At 35.9% G+C, this 24,759-nt stretch overlaps 1 protein-coding gene across 3 annotated transcripts in view; it reads left to right on the forward strand.

Moving 5' to 3' along the window:
* The window catches only part of ARHGEF4 (Rho guanine nucleotide exchange factor 4), a 158,013-nt gene that overhangs the window by 41,554 nt on the left and 91,700 nt on the right, over window positions 1-24,759 (forward strand). For all 3 annotated transcript variants that reach the window (XM_026680455.2, XM_087964785.1, XM_087964786.1), the window contains exons 3-5: window positions 14,824-18,985; window positions 21,268-21,582; window positions 22,221-22,347. In XM_026680455.2, coding sequence (XP_026536240.2) covers window positions 15,782-18,985; window positions 21,268-21,582; window positions 22,221-22,347 — 3,646 coding nt within the window. In that variant the 5' untranslated portion in view covers window positions 14,824-15,781. The remainder of the gene's footprint in view (window positions 1-14,823; window positions 18,986-21,267; window positions 21,583-22,220; window positions 22,348-24,759) is intronic.

Here is a 24,759-nt window from a genome sequence, read left to right on the forward strand (position 1 = left end):
GGTAAAATGGGGACCCAAATTGTTGGGGGCAATAGGCTGACTCTGTAAACCGCTTAGAGAGGGCTGTAAAGCACTATAAAGCGGTATGTAAGTCTAAGTGCTATTGCTATTGTGCCTATGCCAGGATATTAACCTTGATTAACCTTGAGTTTGTATCTGTTGTTTGCTCTTGTATTGTTATGGTTGAAGCTGAAGTATTCATTGACAGGTAGGACATTGCAATGTATGATTTTATATATTATACTTAATTTGGACCGAAGGCGGCGTAGTTCTAGGTTTTCTAGGTCTAGAATTTTGAGTCTGGTGGCATAAGGTATTCTGTAATGAGTAGAGGAGTGGAGAACTCTTCTTGTGAAATATTTCTGGACTTCCTCAACTGTGTTAATATCAGATACGTAATATGGGTTCCAGACTGATGAGCTGTATTCGAGTATTGGTCTAGAAAATATTTTGTATGTTCTAGTTACTAGTGTAATATTACCAGAGAAAAAACATCTGTAACTCAATTCAATTGTTACGTCTTACCGATAAATCCAGCAGATGCATATTTGGAAGGGACTCACTCAGCTGCATGCAGTACAAGTGAGTTGTCATAATGAATAAGGGGTATTTGCAGCTTTTAAATCCCAATTATATGGAAATGATGGGTGTGCCATATGTATAATACAAAAATGTGTTTCTAATGAAGTAAATCAAAAGACTTTCATGTTGTTCTGTATTTGGAATTGCACTGAGCAAGCCCTACATGGAGTAGAAAGGTCCAAAATGAAACTGTTCCTGCAGTTTCAGAAACCTTGATAAATATGGCCAGAAAATATTAAGATCCAGCTTTACAAGTATACAGTGCCGGAAGCTTCATAAAGAAGCAGTTGCCTTTATTACTAAGGAAGCCCTTCAGAGGAAGGATTCTCAAAGGAGCTGACCTTATTGGAATTAATCAGACTTTGAACTACTATAAATCTTTTTATTATCCTAATTGAGAAAGCAGATGAAACTATCTTTATGCAGGTAGTCCTGGTTTAGTAACTGCCTCATTTAGTGACCATTTGTGGTTATTATGGCAATTAGAAAGTCACTTTGTAATCCATCATTGCATTTATAACTTTTGCAGCTTGGTAAAGCAAAGCAAAGCTAAAGTAAGATTGTAAGTACAGTTATAGTTTCACTTAGCAACTGCTTTTTCTAATGACCAAGTTGCTGGTCCCAATTGCGATTACCAATGAGGATGATCTGTATATGTTGCTATATTCTTTTATCTGACAAATGGATTCCTATTTATTTTTATTGATCATTATTTTATTCTCACTGAACTCTAGTTGATTATCATATTATTAAATAATTTTTCATTATATTGCCCTTCTTGCTCTAAAATCTGGATGAGAAAGAACACAAAGCCATGCATAAGTAATTTTTGACTTAGAACAGTTCATTTAGTGACCATGTGAAGTTACAACAGTATTTTTCATGCTTATAGCTGTTGCAACATCCCATGGTCAAATATTCAAAATTCATATGCTTGGCAACTGACTCATATTTATATGATTGCAGTGTCCTAGGATCATGTGATCACCTGTTGCAAACTTCTGAAAAGCAAAATCAATGGGAAGCCAGATTCACTTAATAATAATCTTACTAACTTAGCAACTGCAGCGATTCATTTAACAACTGTGGTAAGAAAGGTTGTAAATGATTGTAGATGATACTAAGCTGGCAGGAATAGCTAACACCCAAGAAGATAGGCTCAAGATCCAGAACACTGGGCCCTATCTAACAAAATGAAATTCATTGTAGAGAAAAGTAAAGTCCTACACTTAGGCAAGAAAAACCAAAAGTACACATATAGACTGGGTGAAACCAGGCTCAATAGCAGTAACTGTGAGAGGGATCTTGGAGTCTTAGTGGACAACCAGCTAAATATGAGCCAGCAGTGTGCAGCAGCAGCCAAAAAAGCTAATGCAATCCTAAGTTGTATTAACAGAGTGATACAATCAAGATCAAGGGAAGTACTAATACCACTCTATAAAGCCCTAGTAAGACCATACCTAGAGTACTGTATCCAGTTTTGTTCACCATATTACAAAAAAGATGTTGAGACTCTAGAAAAAGTACAGAGAAGAGCAACCAGGATGATTAGGGGACTGGAGACTAAAACATATGAAGAATGGTTACAGGAACTGGGCTTGGCTAGTCTAGTAAAGAGAAGGACCTTCCAATATTTGAGGGGCTGCCACAGAGAGGAAGGGGTCAAGCTATTTTCTAAAGTGCCTGTAGGCCAGACAAGGAATAATGGATGGAAACTGAACAAGGAGAGATTTAACCTGAAAATAAGGAGAAACTTTCTGACAGTGAGAACAATCAACCAATGGAACACCTTGCCCTCAGAAATTGTGGGAGCACAATCACTTGAGACTTTCAAGAAGAGATTGGACTGCCATCTATCAGACATGGTGTAGGATCTCCCACTTGGCTGGGGGGTTGGACTAGATGACCTACAAGGTCTCTTCCAACTCTGATTATCTGTTATCTAAATGGAGCAAAACTCACTTAACACAGGTCTCACTTAGCATCAGAAATATTGGGCTCAATTGTGGTAGTAAATCAACGGCTACCTGTATTACTGTTACCTATTGTTTTGGATTGTTCATGCTGTTCTCCAGTTACATCATAAAAACCTGGATATACCTGTTATTTTCTGTAGACAGGAATCACTATGGAAGAAAAAAAAAGAGAGAGAGAGAGACTTTAGAATGAACTGGGTAATTACTTCTCCAGACGATCTGTGTAATATACTTTTTTTTGATAATATCTCTAGTATCTCTTCAAATGCCAGTCATAGTTATCATCTTAGTCATTAGCAAAACACTGAAAGACTTTGCACACAAAATGGGCAAATTTGCTTTGATGAAATACAATAGAAACTTTCTGCGAGAAAGTGTAATCGGATGGCAAAATTCTTGAAAATATTAGATGTGGCTCATTTTTTGGATATGTACAAAATAATAAGTTGAGAATTGCCCAGGTCCATACTGAAACTGCCAAAGTTTATACCAAGCAATTAAGAAAAATAAGAAAAAGATTAGCAAAGGTGTTGATTGTCTGTTGTTGCAATGTAATCCACAATAATCAAGATTTCTGGCAATTTCCCTTTCCAAAATTCATTTGAGTCACTTGAATATGTAGTATCTTCCTAATACTATGTTTTTCTAAGATCTATGTTCTAGCCAAACTCTATTGTAATCAAGGTTGAACAAGCTATTATTATTTTATGTAATTATTTTTCAGATACTTTAGAGAACTCTTGCCTTTTCCCCAAGAAAACTATTGAACTCTCAGAAACAAATAATTCCAAAAGGGTTTTTTTTGGATATAGTTATAATGGTATGAAATGATAATGATAGTATTATATGGATATTTTGCTGACATGTAATGTATGTTTTAATGTGGAATCCTGGGCCCTAGTGGTCATTGACAATGATCATTTTGTATCTTAGTATTACTAAGGATCTGCTGTCATGTTGATGGAAGCAGAGAATGTGGCCACTCTGGAAATACAGTAATTGCAAAAGACATGCTGCCCTGAATTCTGAACAAGATATTAGCATTCATGGAGAGAGGTGATCCTGCAGTCATAGCTGAAAGCTAGCCCAGATTCTGAAGCATGAATTTCACTATTTGTGAGAACCAGGAATGTCAGGCCTGAACTTTAAATGTTCACATTTTTTTAAAAGGACTGTTGAATGAAAAGATGTGGGGATTGTACTGAGGGAGATTGGGGAATGATAATACACATCTAAAGAGGTTTTGAATAGAAAAGAATCACAAGCTCTTTTTAAGGGACATTGGAATGATTGATAAGGAAGTTGTAACTATGGTACCGGGCAAAAATAATTGAATCTGTCAAGTCTGCGTATTGAAAGTTCTAAATTCCATTCAAGAGATTGATAAGAATGCTCAACTACTTTGATGGAAAATTGAAGAATATTTGCATGTAAGCACACCAACGTGCCTACCGTCCCTGTCCTATTGTTTCTTTTAGTTTTCTTATATGTATCCATGTATTCATAACTATGTTTTTACTTATACCTATTATCTTGTAAGCAATTGACAAACCAAATAAAATAAAATAAAATATTATTGGGCTGCGGTGGTGCACTGGTTAGAATGCAGTATTGCCAGTATTGCAGGCTAACTGCATTCCCACAGCCAGTTCGATCCTGACTAGTTCAAGGTTGACTCAGTCTTTCATCCTTCTGAGGTCGGTAAAGTGAGGACCCAAATTGTTGGGGACACTATGCTGACTTTGTAAACTGCTTAGAGAGGGCTGTAAAGCACTATGAAGCAGTATATAAGTCTAAATGCTATATCCTTTAAGATACTTTTTTTGCCACCTTGACTTTTATACATGGAATCTATAACACATGGTAATGTGTTTTGCTGCCTGACAGAAGCATTTATCTTTTTGATCTGATGTTAACCTCAACTACATTTGTCTGAAGGAATTATATATTATTAAAAAATATAAATGAAAATATCAGAAGAGTTTTGTTGGTATAACATTGTCTTTTTTACTTGCTCTCCTTTTAACTTTGCCCTAAATTGTTCCTAAATTCACCTCTGAATTTAGGAACTACTGACCACCAAGGTGCCCACTGACTATAATGGATCAGGCATAGTCAAATTATATTAATTATCTGAAGTTTTTTAGTACCTGACTATTTTCCCTATTATAGTCGTACCTTGTTATTCAACTGCTTTGAAACTCATCAGATTTGGTACTCAACACATTTTGATGGTTCAACATACTCCTCTGATGGCTGGACTGAACTTCCATTTATATATCTTATCCAATCTCATCCAGAATGTATGCTATTAATATTTTGAGTAATAATACCTTCAAATTAGTGCAGGTTTGATAAGGTAGTTTCCCCCATCCTCTTTGTGCAATGTTGTTGATATTGGGAAGGAATAGGGTGAAGAAATTGCTTTGTAACCTTCATAATCAAGATGATTTAAAAGGTGATGTTTGGTCTGGGTTTAACAAAATTGGATTCTTTGCCATATGCTTTTTGTGGATTTTATTGTACCCAGAGTAGTCTTAAAATATGACAATCAACTTATTTTTATTTTAAGTTTTGATTTGCTATGCCTCTCCCCGATACAGTTTAAACTAATTGGGATTCATGCAAAACAGGCTACTGTAAATTTTTATTTCTTTTATTGTAAAAAAATGGGAGAAGGTTTTGATTGCATTGCTATATATACATTTCTGTCCCCCCCCACCCCAATTATTTCATACAGTGAGGATTGACATCCCCTCTGCTTTTTGTTTAAAGAATTTTAATTTCTTCTAGCTCTGACATTCTGGATGTTGTGCCATGTTCAGGAATAAATGCATTAAAGGGTGGAGATGCTCAAGTGACAAATTACAGGTCAGGTGTTTCAATGGAGAAATGTCTCAATTTAAATTTGCTGACTAAACCTGCTCTGTTTATTGGGAAAGTAAGGTGTTTACTGCCACTTATGCTATGTGTGGCTCTGAAGGACGGTGGATTCATATGCCTTCCTGCGTCAATTGGTTTTTTCCCAGAAATACAAGCAACTGAACTTTAGGATTTGAGAAAATGGAGAATTATCATCCCCACCAGCTTGGTTGGGGAAATCAGAAGATGGTTACAAAGCTGGGATTGATTACCTGTTTTGACCCTATCAATGAATTTCAGAAAGGTTTTGAATTCAGGAAAAATGTTTTCAAGAGGATCCAGAGGCTCTGCTTTTGTCAACGGGCACAGCTCCCTGGGGAAAGCTTTGTGAGTTTTGCTTCTGCTTTGTGGGAGTTGGCACTACGCTGCGACTTTGGACCTTTGCAGGATGATTTTGTGCTTGACCAGCTAATAGAGAAGGCAAGAGATTGGAGAATTAAGGAGACTCTCTTTACCCACATAAATTCAATGACTCTGTCCAGAGCCATAGAACTTGGCTCACAAATGGAAACAGCTTTCAAAGCAGCACCAACTAAACTATCATCATCAATAGATCAATGGAAACATCAGTTTATCAGCAGTAGAAACTGGAGAATGAAATACTTTCAACATTATGGAATGCTACAGCAAAGGACAGGAAAAGGAGTGCTGTCACAATGGCCACATGGAACTAAATGCTGTCTGGTCAAAAAGACTTTCCACAATTGCCACAGCATGATGCAATTTAGGGCACCAAGCAAATGGGTATGTTTTTAACAGCACTGATGTTGCACATTAGCAAATGCTAATATTAATTATGTTGTATGGTATTTCATTTTTTAATATTTTTGATAACTCAAATGAATGCTAATCAAATTTATGAATGACTAAAAACTGGGTGGAGGCAGCTAATACAGAAGCAAAATTCAAAACAGTCACGAGAAATTAGAAGTCAGGTTTAAAACCATGTGGTATTTAAGAGAAAGGAATAGATATTTTTATTTAAGAGGAGGTATTCTATTAAAAATATAAAGCAAATATACCTGTGTTGGAGGATACTTGCATTGGTACCAGTAAAAGATTAGTATGAATGAACAGTGTGACATGGCTGGGAAAAAGGGAAATGCAATTTTTAGGCATTTGCCAATCCATGTTGTAGAATACCTATGCCACCAGACTCGAAATTCTAAAACTAGAAAACCTCGAATTACGCCGTCTTCGGTCCGACTTAAGCATGGTATATAAAATCATACATTGCAATGTCCTACCTGTCAATGAATACTTCAGCTTTAACCATAACAACACAAGAGCACACAACAGATACAAACTCAAAGTAAACCGCACCAAACTTGATTGCAGGAAATACGACTTCAGCAATAGAGTGGTCAATGTCTGGAATACTCTACCCAACTCTGTAGTCTCTTCCCCAAACCCCAAAAACTTTAACCTTAGACTGTCTACTATTGACCTCACCCCTTTCCTAAGAGATCTGTAGGGGCGTGCATAAGCGCACCAACGTGCCTACCGTCCCTGTCCTATTGTTTCTCTTATTCTTTTATTTTTCTTATATGTACCCATTTCATATATTCACAACTATGTATACACTTGTACTTATTATCTTGTAAACAATTGACAAATCAAATAAATAAATAAATAAATAAATACAAGGAGTACTTGGTGAGGCTTCATTCTGACTAGTGTGCTTTCTGGTTGTTTTTCATAGCCCCAGGAAGAAGAATATGGATAATGTTGTTAAGCTGAATGGAAGAAAAGCTTCCTAAGAGAAATTTGATGATAGATCCCATTACAGAGAGGTTCCCTTTTCCTAGAGCTGTTGGGGGAGAATTGATAGAGCTGTCTGCCTGTGATGCTTTAATTTGAGAAGTAGACCCAATGGCTTAAATGACCTAATTCCATAATGCAAGTAACATAAAAATGATAAATCAATATATTATATGTAAGGAGCTAACATATTGATTATCATTCTAGAATAGTTTAATAGCATAGCCCAAGTTCAAAACTTCAAATTAACTGCTTCTTCCATCTTTTTTAAAAGTAACCTGTTGTTCCTGGTTTCCAGAGCACCATCAACTTTTAATTGATAATGATGTATTCATTTATTTCTGTTTATTTGCTATGAACAATTGAGATGAGAATTTCAGCCAAATAATTTTTTTGATTTTAAAAACATTTAGATAAATAAATAAATAAATAAATAGAAAAAAAATAGATAAGACAATAGCATACTTTTTAGAGAAATATGTAATATTGTCAGTCTTCCAAGACTAGGAAACCAAACTCAAAATTGGCAGTACTACTTTTTCTTACCATTATCTTGGTAGCAGCTCTTCCTCCTGTTCCTTAAGTTTTTTCTTTTTGGTCATTGCACTTATACATTCACTATAGAATTCATTTCTACAATTTTGAAGGGTTTTATTTTATTTACTAAAACCATTATGCAGTTCAGTCAAAGACTCTGGATGGCCTAGAACTGCTTAAACCGAAGATTCACAAAAAACAAGACATAATAAAAGCAGTAAACAACAGGGCCAACATGATTAATATCATTGAAAATTGCAATTCTAACTAACCTCTAAATATTTGGTGTTGAAAATTTTTCTGAAGTATACCAGTTCAGGAATGATCATAAGAAAGGTTATATCTGTTTGCATCTTTCTGTGCTTTATTGTTAGGCAAATAGAAAGAAACAATGTACCTTGTATTTTAGCCAATGTTTGTCTTGTGGTTGTCATATGGAAATAGGATTGCAATGGTATAAATTTTCATTAGTACAATGGTATTATTAGGGTGTATTAATTATTATATCTTATGTTGCTATTCTAAAATCATTATTTCTTACAATTTATAGTGTTAGATATTTAAAAATTAGTTTGGCATTACTATAATTCATCCTTTTTTTCTGGAGAAATTTCAATGTGAAGATACTTGGCATGGAGCCATGTATCCAATAAATGTTATGTGGTAGAACTGGTATTTTTGTTTGTTTGTTTGTTTTTTCCATACTACTTCCTGTCAAAGAACAGCTGGGTTTTTGATTGTGACAAAATGTCTTGCTGTGGAAGGTTTCCAAAGACTAGAATTTGTGGAGGCTGCATGACTGAATCAGACACCTACTTCTTGCTTGCATTAAGATATATAACTTGCAAAGAAGTTAACTGCTGTGGAAGAACCTTACTACATCAATCACCTGGGAAGATGCTCTTGGTGCACCCAGTGAGGGTGTGTCAAGATTGTGCTGGTTCTCCTTGATTTTCAATTAAGTGTGAATGAATTTATGGAAAAGTCAAATTCATATTGCTGACACTATTTCAAGAAACAGATTGCTTAGAACACTATGAGTTTTTAGAAAGGTGGCAGGGTTGAAAATTAATAAAGAAAGAAAATTAATAAAGAAAAAACAAAAGTGATAACAAAAAACTGTACAAATGAACAAAAGGAAGAACTAATAAAGAGATTAGGGATACAAGTGGTAAATAAAGTAAAATATTTGGGGATATGGCTGACAGCTAGGTGCTCGTCAATTAAAAAGATAATTATGATAAATTAACAATTCAAATATTTAAAGATTTAGATAATTGGGCTAAACTACAATATCTCTATTAGGTCGAATCACAGTAGTAAAAATGAATATTTTGCCAAAAATGTTGTTCCTATTTCAGATGGTGCCAGCCAAGTTGGAAAAAAGCTTTTTTGAAGAATTAAATAAACATTTATCCAAATTTATATGGTAGGGGGGAAAAAAACAGAATAAAATATAAATTGTTACAGGATGATGGAAAGAAAGGAGGCTTTGGTCTTCCAGTTTGCGAAACATATTACTATGCTGCGATAGCAACCTGGCTCAAAGACTGGCTTAATTTGATAAATAAAAGGATTTTAACATTAGAGGGCTTTGATCTTCAACTTGGATGGCACGTATTTATGTGGGGTGGAAAGAGTAAACATCACTTGTACTTTCAAAGGCATTATATAAGGAGCGTGTTATTAACTATTTGGGAAAAGATTAAAAAAATACATTATTGTAAGGTCCCACTTTGGTTATCTACAAGGCAGAGGCAGTTACACATCCAAACATTTTAGATTTTGATAATATTGTAAGATATAAAGATCTATTACATGAAACTGGAGAGTTAAAGGGTAGGAATCAAATACAAATCCAATAAAAAGAGATAGCATGGTGGCCCTATGCGCAGATACATTAATAATAAATTAATAAAGAAAAAACAAAAGTGATAACAAAAAACTGTACAAATGAACAAAAGGAAGAACTAATAAAGAGATTAGGGATACAAGTGGTAAATAAAGTAAAATATTTGGGGATATGGCTGACAGCTAGATAAGATTTGGCATGGAGATGAAAGGAAGTTGATTAGTAAAATATATAAATATCTTTTGGATTACAAATTAAAAGAAGAAATAGTCAAGGAATGTATGATAATTTGGGCAAAAAATGTGGGCCACAGTATTGAATTAGACAAGTGGGAACACATTTGGGAAATAAATTACAAATTAACTATGTCAGCCTTGTACAAAGAATCTGTATAAAATGGTATATCGTTGGCACTTGCTACCCGTGAGACTGGCTAAGATGTTTCCGAACCTCCCCCCAAATTGTTGGGAGTGTAACTGCGTTCAGAGAACATACTTTCATCTGTGGTGGTCATGTCCACATGCCCAGAAGTTTTGGAGAAATATTAAAAATTGGATTCTAAATATAACTAAACAAGATGTAAAACTTGAACCCAAAACCTTTTTGCTGGGTATGATAGATTCAAAAATAGAAAAAAAAATCAATATTTAATCTTGCACATTATAACGGCAGCCAGAATAAGCTATGCACAAAATTTGAAACTGTCTATTGTCCCTTCAGAAGAGATGGTCATTAAAAAATTCATGAGTGTGCAGAGATGGATAGCCTAACCAAATTACTAAAAAACAACAAAGATAGTGAATACTATAAAGTTTGGAATTGTTGGTATGAATGGTTAAAGAAAAAGCAACATTTGACAACTGAATAAGTTATGAAACTATGGAGGACGTACATTTAATCATAACGTATTCTCTGAAATTAAAACATTAAAAGAACGAGGAAGGTATTGTAACAAGGTAGATCACGTCAATGTTATGGGGTAAAAGAAAAAAAGAAAAGAAAAGTGTAACCAATGCTCAATATCTGCTGCAAAATGTATATATGTATATATATTTATATGTTTGTTTGTTTTAAATGTTTTAAATATATGAAACTTAAATAAACTTTATTTTTAAAAAATTTAAAAAAAGAACACTATGAGTTTTGCTCCTGGCTGAAATGAATATTTTCTTGCAGCCTTAGTTCTGTCAGAATTCCACAGGGCAATTCTCTTCACAGTGACCAAGTCACAAGTGGTTTAAGGGCAAAAAGTTTATGATGATTGCTTATTAAAGCTTATATCAAACAAGAATGAATAATACAGAAATCTAATAGAGAAGTACATTTAAAAAGGGGAAAATCCTTCTCACCCCTAGTATGTATGTACTTCAATCTCAGGTCCTCTATGTACTAGAGACCTGGGAATTTAAGGGTTCTGCACAATATTTTAGCTGTTCCTAATAATGTACTGTTCTGGTCAGGGAGCACTGATGTTGTTCTTGGGATCTATTGGAGCCACTTTCCTAGCTTTGGAGTCACAGCCCTGAGTATTCCTACCACTATTAGAACCACTTTATTCCTACTATCATTGAGGCCACTATCATCTCTAGTTCCTATTTTAGGCCCTGTTACTTCTACAGCCTTTCATGCTCTTCCTTCTTGATGTTGTTGTCACTTGGCATTGCTACATCTATTACCACCTTTCTTTCTGGTCCTCATCTGCAACCATTATGTCAGGTTGATTGGCTAGTACCTGCCTGTCTATCTGGATCTGGAAGTATCATAGGGTCTCAGTCCTGTTATTCTACACAACCTTGTGTAGAATCTCCCATCTGGATGTGGGAGGGTCTAGCTCATATACTGTGCAGATTTTCCTGCACACAATGTCAACTATTTAGGTTGTGCCATTCAGTGTATACTGTTTCTGTCTACATCTTACACCATAGCACTATGTGTTGGTTTGTCTCCTCTGCATAGTCTACATCTTAGTTCCTGTCTCGTGTGGTAGACCTCTGCTTCTTTAGATCTGGTGCTTAGTGCCTGTTCTTATGGTGCTATGATCAGTGTCTCAATGCTGTCTTTTAAGCCAGGCTTTTCCAGCCACTGATAGGATTTTCAAATGTCTGCCACCTCAGCTATGTGTTGAATTTGGGTGGAAACCTCTGTACATTATGAGGAGCTTCTGATATTCACATTGGCAGCTTCTATGTCCTTTGGCCAGCTCACTTCATGGGCAGAGTATGTGATAACTGACAGTTTAAGAACATGTTGAGGCATGGATCTTGTTTTCCCATTGATTTGTCTCTTCAGGACCTGTCTTATCCTTTGGTGGTATTTGGATGTTGTTGTTTTCCTTGTCTCCTCATTATGTTCCTGTGTAACTATGGGATTCTGGGATATTTGTATCTGCTGTGTGTGTCTGCTGTATTGCCTACTGTTGTCTACCCCATCCATCATAACTATCTTCTCTCACTTGACTGTCCTCTGGCTACACTTCTCCAGTCTGAATGACATCCTAAAGTCCTCACTGTAGATTTGTGTCAAGTAGATCAGCAAGTTGATGTCTCATTTACTCTTAGCATACACTTGGTGTCATCCATGTGGAAAAATTGGCTGAACGGCAAGTTCCACTCCTAAACTTGTACCCATACCCATCCTTGTGATTATCTGGCTAAGGGGATTCAAGCTATGCAGAGCATCAGCAGTAGCAGTGTATTAACTTGGTATATGTTGCACTTGATGGCTACTTATGTGAGTTGTCTTGAGTTGACTTCCAGTATTGTCTTCTATAACCCACTGAAGAAAGACCTTAACATTCTATAGACTTTGAGTAGTGCCTGGTAAGCACAAATCTATGCATATAGCATTGAGTCATAGGCTTTGCTGTCATCACTCCGGCTTTGCTCAGATTGGTTGGTCTAGAGTTTGAGTCTTGAGCAACTGCTCTATCTGTGTGCAACTGGTGTTTTGTGGCTCTGGTGTTATTACCAATGCCTTTCTGAGCTGTGCTCATGTAGTGGCCCATATGTTCCTTTAGCTGGTTGCTATGATGCTTGTTATGACTTTCCATGTTTTGGGGAAGCAAGTTGTTGGCTGGTTGAATCCTTGTAGGGTTGTTGGCTGGTTGTTTCCTTGTAGGGGTCTTTCATGATCAGTACTATTCTTCCTTGTGTTAGCTAGTCTGGGTGGGAGCCTGCAGCTGGTTCCTCTTAGCTGCTAGGCATTCTTTAGCCTGTAGGTGTGGATCATGTCTGGGCCAGATACTCTTCATGTTATTAAACTGCTGCTGGATTTCTGCTACTGTGATGGTGATTGCTTCATGTTCTAGGATATTTCAGTGGTCTCTTCTCTGCTACTTTGCAGCATGTTATGTGGACTGTTTCTTCCATATGTTCTTCCAATACTGTTCACTTTCTTCTGTTGCTGAGCTTTGTTGTTGCTTTGTTATAGCTTTTCAGTTGGATGGCCCTTTGGAGAACAAGCATCTATCCTTTTGCCTTTGCTTCTCTAATGTACCTCCTTAGCTTGGTAGCTAGTGCTATGAGTCTTTGTTTAGCAGTCTTTAAAGCAGGGGTGTCAAATTCGATTTCATTGAGGGCCGCATCAGGGTTGTGTTTGTCTTTGGGGGCTGGGTGTGTGTGGCCAGGGTGGGCCTGGCCAGCTCAACATCATTCATATTGGGGGCCAACCTGGGCGGGGCTGGGAGATCCTCCTGCAGCCCTCTGCCAGTGAAAATGGAACTTGGGAGGGCCACATATGGCAGAGGACTGCAGGAGGCGAAAATGGAATTGCAGGGCCAATATGGTGGAGGACTGCAGGAGGCCATCGCAGCCGGAAACAGCTTGGGGGACATGCCCAGCCCTCCCAAGCTCCATTTTCACTGGCAGAGGCACCATGGGCCTGTCCTTTGCTGTTTCTAGGGTGGCCCCATGGGCCAGATCTAAACCCCCCATGGCCTGTGGGTCTTGACCCCTGCTCTAGAGGTTTAGATAGAGTTAGGCTATTATATTTCTTTCAGTAGCTGAGACTTATCTTTAATCTTCACACCTCCTGTAATTCTGTCATCTGATTAAACCCTATCTGAGTTATCTTGATCTCAGCTTCCAGGAAGGCGGAGGCAGTATAATGTAGCTACAATTAAACCATAATTTTAAGCATAATTTATTGTTTAAAAATTGGGTCATAATGGTGAAATAAAAGAAAGTTATATAAATTCAGTGTGAATATATTTTGCTTGATTCTTGTATTGGAAAAGACATATCCTTGACAGAAGACAGAGTATATTTTTCTAGAAAAAGACCCAAACATACCAATTATTAATGACCACTATTGTAGTTTTGGCCATTTCTATTAATTTATTTGTCATGAATTATTATGTAGTTATGTAGTTATTTGTCATGAATTATTATGTAGTTAAAATATCAAACAAATTAAATATATTTCTAATATTAAATAAAGCATCAAGCACCTATACACAATTAAAAACTCCATATATAAAATGTAGTTTTAAATTTTTTGACAAATACTTAATGCAAAAGCTAACAAATGTACACATATTTAGAATTGTCCAGTAGAGGGAGCCACTAAACCTTACACAGCCATATTTTGGGGAAATGAACTGTTATTTAGTTGGAACAGGTGATATTTAATACTAAATATGATTTAGTATACACTGACTATCAGTACAGTTTGAATACCAACCGAGTGGGGTGGGACAGATTTCCCTTTCGCGTAACTAAAAATTTCTATCATTAAAAAAAACTGTAACAAAGATAATTGCTTAAAATAAAAGTAAAAGGATGAATTATCTTCAAATATGAAAAAAAAATATTTTTACCAAAGCACACAGAGCACTCTACTTATAAATTGTATAGGTTATAAAACATTGTAATGACCATTAAAAATCCACCAGATAATAAAGCAGATTTGAAAATGATTTGGAAGATGTGGTTTAGCTCTTGCACAATATGGTACAATGTCCACAAAATTGCTACCTATGGCATTGTACAATGTGCTCTTATGGGCAATTACAGCATTGTTTCTCAATCTTAGCAACTTAAAGATATTTAAATGTCAACTCAAATTTTTGCATTTGATGTATCAAATTCTCTCTTCTCTTTCAATTCCGGGGAGAGCAATGGGAACCATACCTGTTATAAATTAATCTTCTTAGTTCAAGACTCTATTGCTGATTAATTTCTCATCTTTTTACAGGCCTCAGAGCCAGCTGACAACTGCACAAGTGAAGGAGAGATCGAAGAAGACCAGAATTCTTCAATCCCAGATACACCAGAGCTGGAGATGTGTGGATCAGGCCAAGAAACAGATGAAGATTACTTTGAAACTCAGTCACATCAAAGTGAATCACTGTCAGATATCAAGACAGAGCCTTATGAAAGTGTGTCAGACTCAGAGTCCATTGCTAGTGATGTCACTAGAGAACCCAATCTTTCTTCAGAAATAGAAGAATCATGGTATAAGCATTCCAAAACAAAAGGAGATAGGTCTCCTCCCAAGTGTTTCACAAAAGAGTTTGGATTTATTCAGAAGGAAAGTGTGGAATTCCCTTCAGTCTTACATGTAGCAACAAGCAAATGTCCGTTGGAGTTATTAGCACCAGAATCCAAAATTGAAGACAGCAAAGGAAAGGAGCAGGTATTATCTTACAGTATTACCTCCACAGGGTCAAAGGCTAATAAAAATGATTTTGTGTTACAGACTGAAGCTTTGTTAAAAGTGGGGGCAAAATCTGCAAACAGAGATACCCATGCAGAAGATCAAATTAAAGGTGCCAGTAGCAAAGAGAGAACGAGCCCAGAAGCAGTAATGTTGGTTAATCTCAGAACAAACTCTGAAAGCTCTTTGAATTTTTCTGAAACTTGCTGTTCCTGCATAGAAACAGTTTCCAGAAACAGTTTGCCTAATATTCATTTAGAAACAAATGGAAGTTGGAAAAGATGTAATGAAGCTTCCAAAATGAGGTATAAAAAAGATTGTATATTTAATACCGAGTATAGTCAGAAGGATATTTTTGACAGTCAAAAAACTGTAGAAAAAAAATTGTGTGGCAGAAAGCAGAAACTCACAGATTTTAAATCTACGTTTTTGGTGCCTTCCACAAACCCAGAAAATTTAGCAATGAAATCATGGCATAGTTCTCCTGGAAATATAAATGGTCAAGATATCAGAACATATCAATGATTGCCTTTGTCTGGCAGATAAATTAAGCCAATCATGCTCCACATTGCCCCTAAAAGAATCAGATCATGTTCATATTAAGGAAAACATAGACTGTTCAAAAACATTCTTAAAAGTGGCAAAAGACACAAATATTAAAGAGTTATTTCTTACTCCTCACTTGATTTCAAATAAAAACGTACAGAAGCAAACAGAAAACTTCCATGGGACCAACAAATACCAGCTCTGTGGCCTTACAACAAGAGGAACAGATATACCTGAATGTCAGTCTTTGGTATTGTCCCAGCTGCCAAATTCCTCAGAAAACAATTCTAAAAATAAGAATTTTTCAAATACAGGATGTATATCAACACATGTAAATGCCAATGTAGTATTAAAAAAACATCTGAAATCAAAGGATCAGATAGAAATGAAAGGATTGTCTCCAAATCACATTAGTTCTGAATCTCACATCTGTGATGTTCACGTCTCAGAAAGATACATGGATAAATGCAATATGGCAAATAAATATGATAATACTTGTGTTGTTCATGCTTCCATTATTAATGCAGATGTGAATAAGGAAAGCAAATGTATCAAAACTCAAAACCGTGAAGTGTTTCTCAGAGCATCTGAAGTGAAAAGCAAATATGGGCCAAATGTAGGCTGTGAGATTCTGACATCAAATGGAAAAGATTTTAGACAACAGGAATCCAGTACATCCAATATATTAAGATATCCTTTGAATCATCTCAATGATATAGAAAAGAAGGCTTGCAACTGTAATAATGGTGAAAATGTTGATGCTTTTGAAGTAGCACTAATACCACATTATATATGCCAGAAGGAAAAATCAGCTAACATTTCTGAGTTAAAAGCTTTATTGATGGAAATCCCTGGTCAAGAACTATTGCAGACAAAGGTTGAAGTTGAGAACTCTTTGGCTAAATTTAGTGAAACACTAGAGCATGAGAATTCAAACTCTCATCTCATCACCGTCACGGATGCTACGAAATCAGAAGAATCTCCACACAGAAAGTCCAATTGTACAAATGACATGTTTTCTGTGCAGATGTTGTCATACAATAAAGAAGAATTCCTAGTTAAGATGGCTCCTGAGGAAAGTTCAAGAAACAGACATTGTGAAGCGGACTCACTATCTTTGCCAATCTCTGCAAAATCTACGGAAACTAGTTTGGTGAACAATACATCCACAACTCATTTACTTTTAGAAAGTACTGTGCAAACTTGGAAAGAAGAGGAGTGCATAGATATTTTGTCCTTGGCCCTGCCTGCAGCAAATAGAGGTACGTCACTAAGAAAACCATGTCAGTTAAATGGTGATTCTGTTTTAGAGACAGTACAAATAACAAACCATGAATCTCAAACTCGCGGCTATACAGCAATGGATGAATCTATTACTACAAATGCAGAACAGGATGTTTGTGTAAATATTGCAAGAACACAGGAAATAAATAGTATAAATATATTGTGCCAAGACGTTGTTGATGATGATGATGAGACTCATCTTCAAGGAAATAAAATCAGTGCTAAGCAAATTATTGGGGAGAAAGACTCCAAAATCTGTGATATATTACATGAGGAAATTGCCCTTTCTCACAAATCAGAATCAGATAAAGTTTTTTCAACAGAAAATTCAAAGTGCATTAGTAAAAACTATGACATGAATGTGAATCCAGATATCTGTGACACTTCAGTGAAAACGGACACCCAAGATAATAGCATCAGTGGCCTAGATAATATCAGCATGGGAAGTGCAAATAATGAAGACATGGAGAATAATATAATTAACTTTTTTGGTAGTAACAATAGTTTCTATAAGGCAGTGCAGAGAATCAACAAAGTGGGTGCCATAGAAAAGTCTGCTAGGTATTCTAAATTTTTAGCTTTTCCCAAGATGGCATCCTTCAAGAAATCTAAGCTAACATCTCCTGACAATCAAGATAACATGAAAACTAAGGAAGTAACATTTGATAGTGATAAAGCAGATGAAGTAGAAGATAATTGGAAAGACCTCAAGTCATCCTGTCCTACTTTGCAAAACAAGGATCAATGCCTTGCAGAATATTCAGATGACGACGATTTATTCTATGAAAGACCTGCTGGGCTTTTCAGTAGAATTAGTTTGAGAAAAGCTTCTAGCTCTGGTCGGGCACTCTTAGAAAATGCAGGCACATATTCTTCTTCTCCCATGTTAGCCAAAGTAAAATATGGGGAAGGAACAACTTTAGGATTTATGGAGAACAACAATAATGAATTTACTGAGGAGCCTGAAGTCCAGAAATCCTCTCCAGAGAATGATTTTAAATGTAACAAAGGCATAGATAGCAAAAAATTCCGAAGCCGATTGGCCTTGGCCCATAGATCCTTTTCAAGTTTTTTTGAATCTAAAATTCTGGAAAAGGAAAATGCTCAACAGAGTCCAAAAATTTCATTAAAAAATGAAAAAGAAAAAGTGAAAGTACACCAATCTTGGAAAGCTTTTCTAAAAAATAAGGAGGGAGATAGCCTGAAGCAAAATCCCTGTTCAAATAGGATCTCTAGAAACTTTAGTAGAAAAACACTGAAGGAAAAAAAGGAGTATCAAAATGGACAAGAATTTTTTAAATACAGTATTTCTAATGGCTCATCTACAGGAGGTGGGCATTCCTATTCCTTTGGGCCTGCTGACTTTCTACCTATAGACACCAGGAGGAAGAGGAGAGAGTCATCCTATAGCCCAGATTGTAGTGAAAAAGAGAAAATGATGGGGAATGATGGGAATATTCCGTATGAAGAATTCTGGCTGAAATCTCCAATTACTCCAATTGATCTACAGTCATCATTTCCCCATTTCACTCCTTCTTGCCCCCAGTTGTCAATGTATGAACGTAAAGACATGCCATGCAGGCCTATGAGTCCCAAGCCACAGAGTCCTCGAACTGCTCATCAGCGCATGGGCTTCCATTATCCTGGTAAATTAAGTTCAACTTCATTGATATCTCTTGGAAATATCTCTGTTATTGATGGTGGTTTGGAAGCACCTGAGAGGCCAAAGACATTGAAACCCAGATCTAGTTTCTTGCAGTCCATGCACTCATTGGATAATGACTATTTGAGAGAAGACAGTGGGATAAGCAGCCAGTCACAGATCAGCTTAAACACTACTACTTCAGTGAGTGATATAATCAGAGATGAGGTGAGTTGCTCTGCAGGAGATTATGTGTATTTGCACTGAGTGTATGGAAAAGGATTTTTTTTAAAAAAATTGTTATGTATCTCATGTGGAATTCTGGGTTAATTTGGATGTCACACTCAGCGTTATAAATTTCATGTTTTGAAGTAACCTTAGAAACTTGCTCACAAAGACATATGGCATCAGAACTATTAATTTGTGTAAATTCTTCAGAGAATTTGGAAATAAGATGAGACAATAATTAAATATTCTGGTTATAAGACTGTTCAGAAAAAAAATATTTAGAGCTTACTAGTTCATTTTCATGTTTCATAATTTTGTGAGGATATGGTATTGTAGTCATAGATTTGCTTTCAGAAGTGACCTTTGACAACGATGCTGAATGAGTGCTTCTTTTCATTTCTAGACAAATGCAGGTTTTTCTTTTTAAATACCTGGGTTAAAATTCAATGATGATAATTTTCTCTGTTACTGTCTTTTAATGAGGGGTTAGGTGTGTTTTTTTAAACTTTCAGTAAAGACGTACTACATAAGGCCACATCTGTGCAATTATGCCTCAACCATGCATTCAGATCTGGAGGCGCTTTGCAGTATCCAGAGAAGGTTCCTATTACCTGCCTTGCTATAGAGAAGACAAAGGGATGGTCAAACATTAAACTACTGTCCATTAGTTCTTGAGAGGCAGAAAGGTATGCTGGAATAAATGGTTCTGTCCTGATGGCTGAGCCCTATCCGGCCAATGTAATGAGAGTGGTGCCCAGTACAGTTCTTTCTGTTTAAATGTAGGTAGAAGTTAAGAAAGCACTTGGTGGCTTTCTCTGAATTTACAGCCCCTTCTACCAAGCAGGAAAGTAGCTTCCAATCATTTTTCCTGATATGTGCTTCAGCAGGCCTCACTGAGGGTAAGAAAGTTTTTGGTGCTGTTCAGGTGCCTGCCTAACAGGTTATGACGTATCAATTAGGCTACAAGCACAAGGGAGACTGTAGGCTGAAATAGGAGTGAATAGGAGCCAACCCTTTATTAGCAGAAGCGATGAGAACAACGATGACTGAGCCAGCAACATACAGTTGGCTTTCTTTTCCAGTTAAAATTGACCTTCTGTGTAGCACAGGAATAGCATCTGTCAGAAATGATAATCCAGTATTTAAACACAAGTTTATTCTTCAAAAATAGTGCTAAATCCATAGTTATAAGGACTCAGTATAAGGCACTGAAAATTGCTGCACAGGCATTTTGCAGGCAGATGCTGCTGCAGAAGCCAGATGGCAGGTCTTTTGGCAATGAAAGCTCCAATGGCCTCTGGAAAGCAATGCCCAGTGACCAGAGAAGAGACAATCTTGTCTATAGCAGTTTTAAGTGGCCAAGTGGATTTCTATATAGTGCAGACTTGTGTATATAAATGGTTATATACATCTATATAATAATTACATAGAAGTTTGTTGAACTCCTTTTTGTAGAACTTAAATCTAATTTCTGACTGAAATAATAGAAGGGAAAAAGGGACATAGTTCTTAGGGGAAAGCTGTATTCCAAAATTAGGGAAGCATCTAAGTGTACCAAGCAAGTTTAGATAAATGGACAAAGATCTTGTCACTAGGGAAGATAGTGAACTGTTACAGCTAAATATAACTTTACTGTGCCCTCTGGAGGCAAGGTTTTATACTGCAAGGTGTTCCTTATTATAGGCCCAACAATAGTTATCATTCATAGAGAATTCAAAGGATGCTTAAGACAATAGCTAATTGAACTTTGCTAATTGTATATTCTTAGCAGCAGCTTCAGTTTTAAGGAACTCTTGGTCAAAAGTCTTCTGGTGCCTGTCCTTCCAGATTGGTTGGCTTACTTGATTAACAGTTAAAATAGCTGTTTAGAATTTTCTATGTAATTCTATGAGTAATGCACATGGGAGGGGCATTTGAATTGGGACTGCACCATAAACAGAATATGGCAAGTGAGCCCTGCCATGTGCTGCCCTGGAGCAACTGTTCAAGGGTTATTTACACTATGTTGAAATATTTTTCCTCTATGCTTATATGAGCATGTATCTAGGCTTTACATGAAGTTAATACAGGTGAGTGCAAATCCAGGTTTCATTTAGATTGCAGCATCCACACTGAATCAATAAAGATTTTATTTATAAGATGTTATAAATGATGTTACTTTAAAAAGGGACAAATGTAATAAGATATTTCAGATTTATAATGACTGCTTGCAGTGAGCTGCCCAAAATGGTCAACAAAGAAACATGTTTTAAAGATATTTTCACCTGTTATTTGTAAAATAGGAACATTCCCAACAAAGTGAAATTTCAGCAGAAGACAGGTCAGGTGAAAAGCATGGTCTTCCTTACCGAAAAAAGTCTATTCAGATGCCAGGGTCTTTGGATTCAAATGTAGAGGACAAGGCCTGGATCCTTCCCTTCTATATCCAGGAGGGAAAGATAAAAAAGTACGTCCAGCAGAAGAGACACAAATCTCTGTACAAATGCTTCAGCTTTGATGATACATGGATGGAGAGAAATCGAAAAAGGACCTTTGTGAAAGAGGCCCAGTCAGACAGAGAAAACGAATCAAGTAACTTCCCAGAAGATCAACTCACTGTAAGGAACTAAAGATAATTTGTCTGTTCTCTCTGTTTGCATCTCATTCTTCCCTCTTAATGATTTTGTTAACTAGTTCTCTTGCTTCCTTTGTTTCTAACACAATATGGCAATTTTGTGTTCACTTTTGTGAGACTAACCATAAAAGGAAAGGGTTTATCCTGACAGTTAGGTCATCTTTATTGCCTCTCTTGTCTCATAAAGGATGCATGGTATCATAGGTACATACTTATGATGAGTGGATTGAAAAGTATTTCTGTTTGAGAATATAATTTATACTTTAGAATACAAATGACATAAATACAATTTTATTAAAATCAGTATTAAATATTAAACAATTGTATGGAGAACATCAAGGACCACACAGTATTAATTCATTCTTTCCCATTACTCATTATCACAAAAGTGTAATTTTAAGAGCCTTTTCCTTTTAAAGTTCTTCATAATGACTTATCTAGCATTTCTGATATCTACAAAGCTCTTTTCCCTCAGAGAATACTCTCTGTTCTCCTTTAACATTCTCATTTGCTCTCTTTTATTGAGATTGTTTGGATTGAAGACAAGACTTTTTAAAAAAGTAATCTTTTTGGAGTTCAGACTATCAGCTTTGTAAACGTGTTACTATTTTTTTTCTGTAGGCTAAAATGAAATCAGTTACTTCTCCAGTGGCCACTGATGCTCTTCCTCTAAAGTTGCACCTCTATTCCCAGAGCACACCTACAGGACTAGACTGCATGGGCTTGAGGCAAAGCATCTCCTTTCCTGGTATGACCACCTTTATTATTTGATATCTAATAATTTACACTATAATTTGGTTGATTTTGAATTGGTTTAGTTATATCATTTGCATCAATTAGCTTTGATGGAAATAGTTATTCAGCAACACTATCCTTATTTTCTTCAGAGCCTCTTTTGTATATATTTGTGTGCATTGATCTACCTGAGCAGAGATCTTATAGTGGCATAATCAACTTGTTTATTTTAAGAGAGACTGCTAGTATTAAGCTCATTAGTGTTGGCACAAAATAAAGGACTAGAGATGGCAATTGCTAAAGTGATTACTGTTAATGTAGAATTTGACAGAATCCCTTCTGGAAGGCTATATATTTGAAAGAAGGGTATAGTGTTGGCTTGAAAGGAATCATGCAGAGTTTGCTTTTGTTGCTCCATTTCTTTTCAAGGGGTTTTGACAACTGTTTTTTAATGTCTTCCACTTCACATATGTAAGTGTAATCCTATTGCCTTATAAGTTAAAAATAATGTTTGCAAAATGACTCCTTTTAATTTAAATGTAGTTACGATTTTTGTACTCTGAGACATCAGTGCTTACTGAAAATTAGAATGCAGGAAAATCTTCAGTAGAGGACAATAATAAGCAGGTCTAAATGAAAGCTTAGAAATCCACTTTTTAATTCCCCAATACAGAGATGGATCACAAAGATGTCCAAGATGTTCAAAGCACTACTTGGACATCTATTGTAAAGTATAACTGCTGGTTATATTGTCAGATTGCTTCATCAGTGACATTGCTGATGAACTATTTCTAGCTTGCTTGCTTTTTAAATAGGATTGTATTTATTTACAAAGTTCTTAAAAACATGTAGGAAATTAATGTGACTGCTGAAGTTACCTTTCTTTTTCTTGTTTTTTCCAGATGCTTTAATTACAATTCTCTCAATGTTCTGTTAACATTAGTTGAGGTTGATTATAGTTTAAACAAAAACAATAGAAAAATGTTTAATAGGACAAAAAGATTGGCCAACGAGAGATGCCCCAAGTTTAACAAAGCTTTAGATATTTTTCCTGGAAAGGAAATCACATAGTATTTATGGAAGAAAGGTATATATCAAACTGTATGATAGCTGTTATTTTTATGAATGGCTCCCAAAACTGTTTTGCATGGCAGCAAAGTTTTTTTGAAACCATTATCCCGTTTCACTGCCTAGAACTCAACTTTAATTTGAAAAAAAAAAGATAGGCATAATAATAGTAATAATAACAATAACCATTGTTAAAACTTGTATGCTGCCCAACTCTTAATAACTCTGAATGGCTCACAACAATCAAAGAAATTGTAATAGAAAATAGATAATACAATAGAAAATAAAAAAATAAAGGTAAAAGTTGGCAAGTATGATAAAGTGAGGATCTTATTTTCCCTGGAGCTGTTAGTAGTGCTGTTAATGCACAATAATAGGTTAGATCTGTATCACTCTCTGTTTAGGAACTTGTCCTGAGGCACATCTCTGATTACTTAAAGTTGCTAAGTTTGAAAACCTTTAATTTAACAGACAAAGGCTTGGCCTGTAAACCCATGGAAAAATTGGGCAGTTACAACCAATGGAACCCCATCAAGGTTAGGCATCCATGTGAAGGCCATTTTTGGAATTCTCCATCTTACCAGTATAAAATCTAAAATATCATTAGAAAAGATCAGGCTTGTAAGGTCCATGAAGGAAGGATGAGATGTAATGCCAGTAAGAATGAATTCTCTGCTTTCAAATGTCATTTCATTTATGCAGGATCCAAGTATTTAGATCTTTCCAAACTGTCAGAATAATGTACAGTAGGCCCTTTTTATTTGGGGTGTTTCAGAAGCTTTTCATAAGGGAGATGGCGACATCATATTTCCTCATCATTAAACTGCAGTATTTTGTCACAGGCAGTTTTATTTTATTGATTTCTTAATTAGCAAATGAACTGCAATAACTACTGGAAAATGAGAAGTAATCATGAATTATAATTAAATATTGCTTGTGTGATTTCACTAGAGAGGAATACAGAATTGTCTTCTCCCCCCTCATTTGTCTGTCCCATTTAACTGAACTATTTTTTAGAAGCTAAATGGTGTAGCATTCAAGCATTGTATCTTTTCATATAATCCTTAAAAAAGAAGAAAGTCCTAGAAATACATTTTCCTTTACCTGCAGCAATGCAATGATGTAGTCCTTTTCAGTTGTTAAAAAAAGGTTTGTATATGTGCTCTTCATGGATGATTTTCTCATCCCCATGTTCTCCAGGAATTATCCTGTAGGGTTTTAAAGATCAGGTTTGGAACCAAGTGCCACTTCCAAATATGTTTGGGGTTTTTTGGTCTATGTGAGTAATTTTGGAAAAAGAGAAGAAAAATGCCATTCCTCTTTCCCCTTTTTTTCTGAAACTTTCCTATCTCATGCA

Source organism: Notechis scutatus, chromosome 4, assembly GCF_049901735.1.
Source record: "Notechis scutatus isolate UNSWTSFEM ecotype Mainland chromosome 4, rNotScu1.2, whole genome shotgun sequence".
Taxonomy (NCBI): domain Eukaryota; kingdom Metazoa; phylum Chordata; class Lepidosauria; order Squamata; family Elapidae; genus Notechis; species Notechis scutatus.